The sequence below is a fragment of the Loxodonta africana genome, chromosome 23 (assembly GCF_030014295.1).
Source record: "Loxodonta africana isolate mLoxAfr1 chromosome 23, mLoxAfr1.hap2, whole genome shotgun sequence".
NCBI lineage: Eukaryota > Metazoa > Chordata > Mammalia > Proboscidea > Elephantidae > Loxodonta > Loxodonta africana.
The window spans coordinates 20,054,698-20,067,428 of record NC_087364.1 but is presented as its reverse complement, the minus strand read 5'-3'; the positions used below and the strand labels follow the sequence as shown (position 1 = coordinate 20,067,428).

The 12,731-nt window shown below is 43.5% G+C and overlaps 1 protein-coding gene across 3 annotated transcripts in view; it reads left to right on the top strand.

Annotated features, from left to right (window-relative positions):
* The window catches only part of LOC111751676 (protein POLR1D-like), a 51,535-nt gene extending 40,313 nt beyond the window's left edge, over positions 1 to 11,222 (top strand). For all 3 annotated transcript variants that reach the window (XM_023553148.2, XM_064275315.1, XM_023553149.2), the window contains exon 3: positions 9,450 to 11,222. In XM_023553148.2, the coding sequence (XP_023408916.1) occupies positions 9,450 to 9,717 (268 nt within the window). In that variant the 3' untranslated portion in view covers positions 9,718 to 11,222. The remainder of the gene's footprint in view (positions 1 to 9,449) is intronic.
* The last annotated feature ends 1,509 nt before the right edge of the window (positions 11,223 to 12,731 follow it).

The following is a 12,731-nucleotide window of genomic DNA, read 5'->3' as shown; positions in this document are numbered from 1 at the left end:
TCTACAGAATTCTGAGTCCACACAGCTCATGTAGGGCAGGTGGTGTCCTCTACCCAGAGGTGGCTATGGATGTGCAGCCACCTTTGCTCCCAGGAGTTGACCTCCTTGGACAGGCCTTAAAGGAATAGAAACCCTGTCACTTACTGATGGGCCACGGGTTGTTTTTTTAAGCATCTGAAGACCTTTACATTTGCTTTAAAATAGAACTAGAGTGAGTGGCATAATTTTTTCCTTTTGGAGATTCCATAAGAAAGACGTTAGTGAGGTAGTTGGGCAGTTGCCAGGAAGAGATTGCTGAACGAAAGAAAGTGAAAGCAGGATGCCATGTTTTATTTGACACAGAAAGAGACTATTTGGAGCTGTGTATGTCCTTAGATGTATTTCAGCTAAAGCGCCTCTTTAGTAAATGTTCTTGACAGAGGCCTCAGGGAAGCTGAAATACTGGCTCATACGACTTCCTTTTAGTCAGCATAAAGGAATTTACCCAGCTTCATTGTCTACAAAGCTATTTTTATTCTGGCCACATTTACTCCAGCTTCTGATATTTGAGTCTAGTGTTTGGAACTTCGGCCTTATACGTGGAAAGCTTGTATTTGGTGTAAAAAATACAGAACATAGAATTTGAGAGAAAATGATTCTTCAATTTTCTTTAACCTAGTTGTTTTGAGGGGAAAGACATTTTGAAGTGCTTCTGTCTTTTGGTTTGGGGTCTCCTGGTGATAAGGAGAAAAATTGCCTACTTGTGCTTTCGTTTTGTGTAATCAGCTTTTGATTATCGAAGAGCAAATAATCTCTCTCGTCTTCATCCAGGCATGTGGGTTTTTTTAAATTCGTTTACATATTTACTGAGCGCCAAACCAAAAACCAAAGCAATTGCTGTTGAGTCAGTTGTGACTCATGGCAACCCTGTGCATGTCAGAGTAGAACTGTGCTTCATAGGGTTTTTCAGTGGCTGATATTTTAGGAGATTGCCAGGCTTTTCTTCCCTGGCCCCCTGGGTGGGTTCGAACCACAAACCTTTTGGTTAGCAGCCAAACGCATTAACCATTTGCGCCACCCAGAGACACCTTACTCTACACCAGTAGGTCTGTTAAGAGGCAGGGCCCAGATCAAGCACTAGGCAGCTGTAAAGACCACACCCTGTCCTGATCTTCAGAAAGTGTTTAATCCACTGGGGGACACAGACAAGCAAACAGGCCATCACCATCCAGCATGTCCTGTTGATTGTGTTGGAGCCACTGGTAAGAGAAGGAAGGGCTCACATTTCCAGATGAGGCTCTTGGCAGTACTTCAGTACCACAGAGATCCAGGGCCTTGATTTTACAGTTAAAAACATGACGCTCAAAGAGGTTTCCTAAGCCCCAGCCCCCCAGCTCGTTAATTGCTGATGAGACTAGAGTTTTGCTGTCTTGTCTCTGGCTCAATGCTCTTGGTACTATGTCACCTCTCTCTGGTGTGTTCTTGTCTGATAACACACTGGAATGTCAGTGCTCACTGCCCTTGCTTCCCACATTCCTTTCATATCCAGTATGAAGTAGAGTCAGAAACCCTGAATATGTCCCTGTGAGATCACAGATCTATGAAAATACTTGTGCTGCTGAGGAATAGAGCCATGTTGCTGTCAAGTTGATTCCGACTCACAGTGACCCTGGAGGACGAGTAGAACCGCCCCATAGAGTGTCCAAGGCTGTACTCTTTACAGAAGTAGACCATCACATCTTTGTTGCTGGTGGGTTCAAGCCACTGACCTTTCAGTTAGCAGCCAAACCCTTAACCACTGCACCACCAGGGCTCCCTAGAGCCTTGAAGTCTATCCCATTATACCGCTGTTCATGTGTCTTCTTTAGTACTTGATCTTCCATACCTTCTGCTGCTGTCAGTACTCAATAATCTTCTAAAGAGCATAAATGCATAGACGGCCTAGTAGGTGTTTATCTTTGCTGCAGTCCCTAGCATGATGTCTTGCATATGAAAGATTCTCAATTTTTTTTTTTTAATGCATATCTACTCGTGTGCACATGTCAGCTCTTTTCCATTACTTTTAGGTAGAGCATTGGAGAGACTGCACTGGACACCTACAGTGGGCCTTGGCACTGCTGTATGTGGAGTAATCCACAGTTTAGTGATGGGGATTATAACAGTGGAAAAGAATTTCTCAAGTGGCCACACATTGAGGCCCTGGATTGCCAGGTTATAAACTGTAGCACCATGGGTGGTGATGGTAGCTGTCGTGGCCTTAACAACAGAATGGGTTGTAATCAACCATAGCATCAAGATCAAAAACATTATCCCTGTTACGTGGAGCGTCGGGAGTATAGTTGTGCTTTGGCCTCAGTCTTTCTAGAGACATTATTTTAGATTTATATCCTTCCTGTAATGCAAAGAAATGTACAGAATAAAAGATAAAATGCTATTTTCTGGCACATAAATGGATTCGACTGTAAAATCAAAGAATGAATTGGAATACATTGAGTAATTCTAGAGACCTTGCTTCTGTGATCCTGAGGCCTTTATTTCCCTAAAGCAGCTAAACCCACTGCTGTCAAGTTGATTCCAACTCATAGCCACCCTGTAGGACAGAGCAGAACTGCCCCATAGGGTTTTCCAGGCTCAAAATCTTTATGGCAGCAGACTGCCACATCTTTCTCCCTCAGAGCATCTGGTGGGTTCTAACCACCAACCATTAGCAGCCAAGTGTTTTAGCCACTGCACCACGTGGTACATACGGTTAAGCTCTTGACTTACCAAAAGGTTGGTTTCAACCCACCAAGAGGCACCCCAGAAGAAAGGCCTGGCAATTCACTCCTGTAAAGAGCACAGCCACTGAAAACTCTGGTGCAGTTCTACTCTGCATACGTGGGGTCACCATGAGTTGGAATCAACTCTATGGGAACTGGTTTGATTTTAGGTTTTTATTTCCCTAACCACAAAAATAAGAATTCTGTTATACTTCAAAAATCTCAAAATCAAGTGTATTTGAGAACTTCTCTGCCTTTGACCTTGTTCATCTCAGTGACTTTCATGGTCTCTTGAGTGGATAGCCATTCTTAGCAGACTGGACACTGTGCAGACCTGCTTCTTCATCCCTGTAGTAGATGAGGACACCTCAGCTACAAGCTTTCCAACAAGCTCCCCACCTGTAGTTTCTTTCCCAAGATGTTTTGTTAATTGTCCATATGGGTAAGTCAGAGTGTCTCTCTCTGTTTTGCTAAGGAACCCTGGTGGGGCAATGGTTAAGCACTTGGCCTTAATCAAAAGGTTGGTGGTTCAAACCCTCCCGTTGGCTGCGTGGCAGAAAGACCTGTGATCTGCTTCCATAAAGATTACAGCTTAGAAAACTATGAGACTGTTCTACTCTGTCACAGAGAGTCGCTGTGAGTTGAAAATCGACATGACAACACACAACTCCATCCAGTATAATCATGGAAGGGTGGACTCTGAAGATGTAGTACCTGGTTTCACTGCCAACTCCATCACATATTAACTTGTGACCTTGGATGAGTTGCTTTACCTCTGTGCTGTTCTTCCTCTATAAAATGAATGATAGTTGTGAAGGTGAAACGAGATAGCATTCGTAGTGTAATGGTGCAGAATGATGGCTTCATAAATGTTAGTTAGCTTCATTGTTGTTGTTATTCTCCCATAAAACCTTATTGTTTAATGATCATATGTTGCTATTTGATGGGTCATATTTCATGAAACTGTTAGAAACCAAAAGTAGCAGGTCGAAATCTGTTAAGTGCTAGATATGATTATATCTACCTTTCAGCAGTAGAGAGACAAAAGTTTCAAAATCAGAAAAACCTCATAACATTTTTTTCCCCTTTTGGTGCAAACGATTTGCGCTCAGCTACTGACCTAAAGGTTGGCAGTTTGAATCCACCCAGAGGCACCATGGAAGGAAGCCCTGGTGATCTGCTTCCATTAAGATCACAGTCAAGAAAACCCTGTGGAGCTGAGCTCTACTCTGTAACACCTGGGGTCAACATGAGTTGGAATCGACTCAACAGCAATGATTTCTGTTCTCTAGGTTTGTTTTACAGTTAACTGTTTTTCATAGGTCAAGTGTGATAATTGCAGGAAGCTAGCATCCTATTTTTGCAAAATTGTTATATAGTGTGCCTACTCAGAAAAAAAGAAAGGCTTTCAGTCTCCACCCTGATCAATCTTAGTTTCTCAGTGGTAGGTTCTCTGAGAAATCTGCCTCTCACCCGCCGTACAGGGGCCGTCGTCAGCAGCTCATAGGTTGTCTGACAGGTTTGAAAGTGAAAGGGTTTACTTCCCTTTTAAAGTTTAACACAGATCTAAAATCTGTGACTGTGTGTCATGAGTACTTGTTTCAGGAATTTTAACCAGTCTTGTGATATTTGGGGTTTTATATCCATCTATGCTGTTAGCAGAAACTCTGGTAGCGTAGAGGTTAAGAGCTACATCTACTAACCAAGAGGTCAGCAGTTCAAATCCACCAGGTGCTCCTTGGAAATTCCATGGGGCAGTTCTACTCTGTCCTGTGGGGTCACTATGAGTCGAATCAACTCGATGGCAACGGGTTTGGTTTGGTTTACGCTGTTAGCACCTTGTACCTGGCTCTTCCCATATAAGCTACTACTTCCTAGAACCAAAAATAAGCCGAAAGTGAAAATAACTCGCCAGGTGAGAGAATCGACGTTCCGTGGGTTAGAGTGGCACAGGAAAGCAGAGCTGGCCAGGCCCGTCCCTCCTTTGGTCGCTCACTCCAGCACGTCTTTCTGGGCCTTGCCAGTAACACACAGGTGCAGACACCTCGGGCAGCGGTAGGTAGCCTGTGATTTACCCCAATACTGATGTGAAGAAGGGCCGAGTATCTAAGGCCAGGTTATCATGTAATCACAAATACAGAAAGAAAGAAAAAAAAAATGACTAAGAAAGAGCTAAGGCAAGAAGACAGAGCAATGAAATGAGTAATTTCTAGTATGGTGAATGTGAAGGGAGTAATTCTCTGAAGGGTTAACATACAGAACATGAGCAGAGAATCTTCAAACTAGGAGGGACATTAAAGGTCACCGACCTGCTTCAACTTTAGTTTCATGGCTGAGGACACAGAGTCCTAGAGAGTTTCCAGAACATTACCAAAACCCAAACCCACGGCTATCGAGTTGATTCCAACTCATAGTGACCCTCTACGACAGAGTAGAACTGCCCCCATAGGTTTCCAAGGCTGTAATTTCTGCAGAAGCGGACTGCCACATCTTTCTCCCATGGAGCAGCTGGTGTGTTTGAGCTGCCGACCATGGTGCTGCCAGAGCACCCTTGCGTCCAGATAGGTCTCTAATTTTAGATATGTTCAGATTTCGGAAAGGCAATACAGCACATATATAGCATGATGGTGCAGTGGTTAAAGCGATTGACTGCCAGCCGAAAGGTCAGCGGTCGAAACCACCAGCAACTCCAAGGGAGAAAGATGCGGCAGTCTGCTTCCTAGATATTAATAGCCTCAGAGACCCTATGGGGTTGCTATGGGTTGGAATAGACTCCAGGGCAGTGAGTTTTTTTGGTTTTTGAACATCCCCAGCAGTACTAATTCAACATGTTACACTTTCTGCCGCAAAACATACACAGGTTTTCATACTAAATGAGATAAAGCTATTTATCAGTAGCCCGAGGTCAGGTCAAGTCAGGTTCTGTCAAGTGAATTTGGTCATTACAAAAAGAAACTTGGTTTTCAGAGCGTTTTAAATTTTGGAATTGTGGGTCAGAAATTATGGACCTGAAAGTAAGATTTATTGAAGATTTGCCATATACTAGGAACAATGCTAAACGTTTTATGCATTATCCCATTAAATCCTTGCAATAACTTCATGATGTTGATATTTTAGTGCCCATTTTACAAATGGGGAGCCTGACACATAGAGCAGCTAAGTGACTTGCCCATGGTCACCCAGCCAGTAAGTCGTAGAGCTGGCTTATGACCCTGGCCATAACAATAATAAAAGGCATCACATACTAAGTTCTTGTTGTGTGCCAGGCACAGTTCTAAGCACTTTACCTATTCTCACTCATTTGAGCCACACGATAGCCCTTTAAGATTGGCACTGTTATTATCCCTATTGAACAGGTAAGAAGCCATATGCAAGGTGGTATGATTCCTGGCGTGCTTGCTTAGCCACTGTACCATATTGCATGGCTTATTAGCAATACAGCAGCTGGCTATGAGGGTCAGCAAACTAAATGGCTACATTAAAGGTCGGGGTAGCTCTCTTGCAGTTGATTTTCTCATGTACCAGTATGGAGACTGCTGTCCTTTATACTTGGATAGATTCCATGCAGAATTTATCTTTTGTTTACACTAAATCATTTATTACGTGTCCCTGCTTGCACCAACTCTCCCATCCCGTAGTCCTGCCTTATTTATCAATAGAGTGTGAACAGGCACTCAGCCTCCTTTCTGAAATGTGTCCTGGGATGTTTGGGAAAGGCCTGACTTTCAGTGCCCCCTAGTTAGCCAAGTCCTCACCAGCTGTTCTTGACCTTTACTTGAATAGACACCCAGGCACAGCCAGCATTGAAAATTGTACCTTTGATATTATAAAGAGATGTAAAGCCCTGCAAATGCCAGTTTAAGGAGCTCTGTAGGTGCAAACGGTTAAGCACTCAGCTGCTAACCAAAAGGTTGGTGGTTCAATCCCACCTAGCCACTCCACAGAAGAAAGACCTGGCAATCTTCTCCTCTAAAGATTTCAGCCTGGGAAACCTTATAGGGCAGTTCAGTTCTGTCACATGGGGTCACTGTAAGTCGGAATCAACTCAGTGGCACCCAGTAACAACAACAACAACAATGCTAGTTTACTAAAAAAACTACTAGTGAAATTTATTCTAGAAAACAGTTTCATTCTCTGAATAATCCTTTTGGTTACCGCCTTCAATCAGTAGATTATACTGACCGTTGGAAGACAGGGAAAAATCTTCTCTGACACTGTCCTTCCTCTCTCAGCATGAGCTCTGCAGTTCTCCAGCAGAATAAAAAATGGTCTTACTCTGCAGATAGCTAAATGTAGTGGAATTCACCAGGAGTTAGCAGACATTTTGTTTTGAGAGCGTGGTCCCATCTGGGAATAGTCTCCTTTCCTCATTTGTTTAATCCAGAGAAAAATTGGCCAGTTTTACCAATACTGAGATGGCCCATTCCAATGGAATGCCCTAGAATTCTCCGGTAGCTGGCAATTTGTTACTGTTCCTAGCCTTATATATTAAAAAATATATGTGGTCTGTTTGCTCATAAAAATGACCTTGCTCCTACACTTGGCGCTGGGCTCTGTGGCAATGGGAAGACCCTCGGTGTTTTACTGCCGCGTCGAGGCGGGGCTTCCCTGCAGGCCAGCAGTGCTGTGCTGTTGCAGAACGTGCCCGCCTGCCAGACGCTTCTGGATCGTTGCTTAGTCTGCAGCTGCAGCGGTTGCAGCGCCTTCACCAGAGCAGGGCCTGAGTTCAGAACTAGCTGTCACATCACCGCAGAAAGAGCTTGGCTTGCCCTCCTCACATGCCTCCTCCGTATTGCTCAGAAGCGTCCTAAAGCTGATGTTCCTCCAGGAGAACCACGTGGCTGGAGGTAGCATAATGATGGTGCACTTTTTCTGGAAGCTCAGTGAAGCCCTGTCAGCCGTTGAGCCTGTTCTGACTCACAGCGACCCTATAGGACACAGTGTCCAAGGCTGTCGTCTTCGCAGAAGCAGACCGCCACATCTTTCTCCAGCGGAGCGGCTGATGAGTTCAAACCGCTGACTTGAGCAGTTGAGCAGTTACCCACGTCACCACCAGGGCTCCTTCCTATAGGCCTCCCAAACCCACTGCCGTCGAGTCGATTCCGACTCATAGCGACCCTATAGGGCTAGGCTACAGGGTGCTAAATAGTATTTTACGCCCCAGTTTGGGCAGACCTGTTTTTCCTTTGCTCTCTGTTTACTGCCTTTCTTCTTTGCTTCTCATCCTTGGTGGCCCCTACTCCAGTGTCGTCCCCACTTCCGAGTGCTCCCCCGCGTCTGCTGTCCTCATTGTCCTATTCTGTCCTTATTTTCTCTCCCTCCATGTTCTCATTCCTTCCACCGTCACTTCCTCTGGCCCGAGCATTAACCAGGCACAGCACATTCAGTGTAACCTTTGCTCCTTCTCAGGTATTTTCTCTGTCCGTGGGGACTCAAGAGCTGCTTATTTGCAGCAGGAAAGATTTTCCTTTATTTTTTTCCCCTCCTTTTACTTCCAGAGGCAGCGCCATTCTGAGGTGGTCTGACCTCCGTGTAAGCAGCTCTATATTGATGACTGCTTGCCTTTTATTTATACTGGCCTAACCAAAAAACCAAACCTGTTGCCACCAAGTCGATTCCGACTCATAGTGACCCTGTAGGACAGTGTAGAACTGTCCCTTAGGGTTTCCAAGGAGCGGCTGGTGGATCTAAACTGCTGACCTTTTGGTTACCAGCCAAGCTCTTAACCACTGTGCCACTGGGGCTCCATACTAGACTAGACTCGAAAATTTCTACATAGAGTACTGTTAGATTGATTTTGAAGTATTGTGTGGAAATCTCTTTGGATCAAAATTTGATACACAGATGAAGATTATAGGATCCTACATTCGTTTTAGTTTATCAGCCGCTCCAAGTACATGATCTTGGGGGTCAGCATATTCCTAAAATAGCCCATCATATAGCAGACCACTCAAGGTGAAGAGAAATATTTAGGCTTTTGTTTTGTGGGGTTTTCCCCTCCCCAAAATAAAAGATTTACTCTACATGAAAAATGAAATTAATACTGTGGTATGTAAGTACACCTAGGCATGTAAATAAGTGATCTAGTTACAACTTTCCTTCTTGGGTGAACTTGAATCATGAAACCACTTCAGTGTATACTGCACAGAAATTCACTGAGAGAGCGTGGACCAGAGACCTGAAATAGAAAGTGTAGGAGTTTTTTAGAAGGTGAAAGGAGATCATTGCATGCTTATGGATTCTGTAGACAATTTTTACAGCTCCTGTGTTCAAGATACAGCTGGATATAGTGTTTTGTTCTTAAAAGAGAGCAGCATATCGTCATCCTTTTATAGTTAAAAGCAAGCCACCTGAATTTAATTTGAAACACAGATTACAGCCAAAATAGACATTTCATGTTTAAGAAGAAAATATTAAATGACTCTGTTAATTTGCATTGTGATTATACGTGTACATACAAATTGCAGTTGAAAGTTTTCAAGTATTCAGATAAGGTTGAGGCCGACTGGTTCAGGAATTCTAAGTGTCTTGCATTTCCCCCCTTGTACTCAGAGTTTACTCAGAGTTTACACTAGGTGGCACGCAAGGAAAGCTGAACACAGCCAGAAACTTGGTTCTGTGAAGCAGACTTCTTGGGCACTAATCACATTCCAGAGGCTCAACTTTGGAGTTAGCTGTTTATTTGGGATTGTTTTCCTTTTCTCCCCACAGGATGAAGTGTCCTCTTGCTGGTACAAATAAAAGATTTCTAATTAACACAATTAAGAACACACTGCCCTCCCATAAAGAGCAAGACCATGAGCAAAAAGAAGACAACAAGGAGCCTGCGAAAAGCCAGACCCAGAAGGAAGGAAGCCCGAAGAAACACAGGACCCATCCTTACAAGCACAGCGTCCAGGCGCGGAGCAGAACCCGGTACTCGCCTCCGAGGAAGCGGAGCACCCAGGAGAAGTCCCAGAGGCGCTCAAACAAACGATGAGGCGGCCGTGAAGAATAAGCAAGGCTGTCACAAGCGATGGATGCCGTTACAGTTGGGATTGGGGGTTGTGTGGCTTTCTTTAAGCGGAGGAGGTGGTTGAGTACAGGTCTTTAGCTGGCAGAGAAAATGTCCAAGAATGATTGTTAAAATAGATCCTTTGTTGTGGTTTGTAAAGAAGCTGACAGTGACAAGCAAAAAATGACCTAGTGGTTCTTCAAGGAAATTAGTACCACGGGTCATGCTCTGAAGCTGTCTTGGCAAGTTTAAGCTACTTCTGCGGTGTAGTATATACATACATATTGTTTTTATTCTACCTTATTTGGAAGTTAGTTTCAAAATAAGTTAATCTAGAATTTAAAAGTTTTTAGAGATTGTTAAAAAATTGTTTGATTTTCTTTTCTTTTGGATGTGCTACAATTGTGGTCGTTTCTCAGAATTTCTTGAACAATAAAATACTTGTCAACCCTCTGCTTTACACTTTTGGGTGTCAGATTTGAAATTTAGAAATCACCTGGCCAGTAACAATATTTATGAAAAGTTGTCACCCTCCAGGGCCTGGGGACTTCCCCAGAAATCCTTTGGTAACTCTGCACTTGACCTCCTTGAAGTGGACAATGTAGGGCATTTCTAAAATGGCTTGAATTTTGTGCTCTCTACCAGTCCTCAGAGGCAAAAATTGGCTCTGATGTTTCCTTGTGTGTTTTTATACTCATTCCTGAGCTATAACATTTTCCTGTGTTTAATATTTTTGACTCTAGCTTTTAAGAGGTGCTTTAAAAAGAACCCTCAGAAGTTAACATTAACATAATTATTTTAGTGCTGTATCTTCTTTAGCTAAAATACTACTCAAAGTATGATTGTTCTAGAAATCTTAATTTTAAACAGTGTTTTTACAATGCTTTTTTCTTCTTTTCCAATCTCTCTGTGAGTCTGCTTTAACATACAATTGCAAGCCTTTCAAACCTGTATTCTTCCCTTCACACTCAGGAAAATGTCACCGAGCACCCTCCTCCTGGTCCACAAAAGGAAGAAGAATCTGTCTCTCCCGCCCCCCTCCCCAACTTTCCAAAGCATCTGAGCTTATGCCTGGCTGCTCCCAGATAATCACTCTGCCATAGCCATGCCCCCAGCTTCCTGGCAGCCAAGAAAAGCCTTTTCCACAGGCTAGGAGAGAGCATATCTGAGAAGCTAGCATTGGAGTCTTACAGAGAAACTAGAATAGACCGTGTATGGCTCCCTGCACCACGCTGTGTGCCACACCCTCAGTGGGCTCCAGGCCTCCAGCTCAGGCGTGACAGACCCTGCCTCTCACCCATGAGCCTAGGGACTCCTGTTACTTTGTAACAACACACATTCCTTTCAAACAAAATTTGTTTCACCTGACTTCCTCCAGATCTAGTTATGTATTTGCCTATATTTGTGCTATAATTTTGAAATGTTTTGTCTTTAAACATTAGAGATAGCATAGAGTTGTGGAAGTAAAAATAAAGCTCCATTATATCATTTGCCTGTCTACGTTGTATTTATAGCACACTGGCCAGATCATTACCCTTTAAAGGGGGGTAATTATAATGAGCACATTTTTACACTCAAAAGTGTGGTTACAGGAAGCTTTTTATCTGAATCGTGCTTACCTTCTTTACATAAGTTGTTAAAGGGCAAGTTGCTTGCAAAATCACATTGCCTTTAAAAAGCAAGGTTCCACTTCTAAAAATTTTGTTAAAATCTTGTTTAAAACTTTGATCAAGTATAGCCATGGTTTCATATATATAAAGGTCAAGGGCAAATTATACATTTCATATCTCTATACTGTTGATGTTAGGGGAGGGATCAGGAAGATATCACACACAACTTACTTGGTTAACCTGTTGGCACTGCCAGAATGTCAGGGTTACTGTCTGATAGCCAGTGGAACCATCTTTAGAGCTGAGGAGTGGTCAAAAAGCCCTGGGTGGAAGTTAGAGCAAATTTGAATCTTAGTCCTGGCTTTGCGACTGGCTAGCTGTCGGGTCACTTTTGCAGACATCATTTTCTTCATCTGCAAACTAACATGATTGAATTGAGATGCTTAACTTTGAAATCAATAGAGACAGGGTGTAAAATGTTTATTCCTAAGTTTCAGGAACCATACTTCATGTTTCTACTAGAAAGCAACAAGACAAAGACAAACAAGACTGTCTTCGTTTCCTAGAGCTGCTGTAACAAAGTACTGCAGGCTTTGTGGCTGAAAGCAGTAGACATTTTTTCTTTGCAGTTCCGGAGGCCAGAGAGTCGAAACGAAGGTGTAGCAAGGCCACACTCCTTCCAAAGGCTCTAGAGGAGAATCCTCTGCCTCTTCCAGCTTCTGGTGGCTCCAGGCGTTCCTTGGCCTGTGGCAGCATCACTCCAATCTCGGCTTCCGTCCGGATCCTTTTCCCTGAGTCTGTGTCTTTTCCTCCTATGAGGACACTTGTCTCTGGATTTAGGGCCCACCCAGTTAATCCAGGTTGATCACACCTTGAAATCCTTACACTTTTACAAATAAAGTCACATTCACAGGTACCTGGGGTTAGGACCCGGACATAATTCCAAAGGGAATTGGTAGACTATCCTGATGTTGTGTGGACAGTGACACTTATTGTCTATTACCCATGGGCCAAACCCTGATAGGCCTTTTACCTGGGTCCATTTAGTCATCCAACAACCCTGTGAAGAAGGTACTTTTATCCCATTTTAAAAATAGGCAAACTGAGTGTAGATTAAAAAGTTTGCCCAAGATACGAGCATAACTTGTACAAGGCAAGGTCATGGAAGCTCCAAAGACACATCCAAACTCCCTGAAGGACCAAATCGCTGGGCTGAGGGCTGTGGGCACCATGGTCTCGGGGAACATCTGGCTCAACTGGCATAACATAGTTTATAAAGAAAATGTTCTACCTTCTACTTTGGTGAGTAGCATCTGGGGTCTTAAAAGCCTGTGAGTGGCCATCTAAGATACTCCATTGGTCTCACCCCTTCGGGAGCAGGGAAGAAAG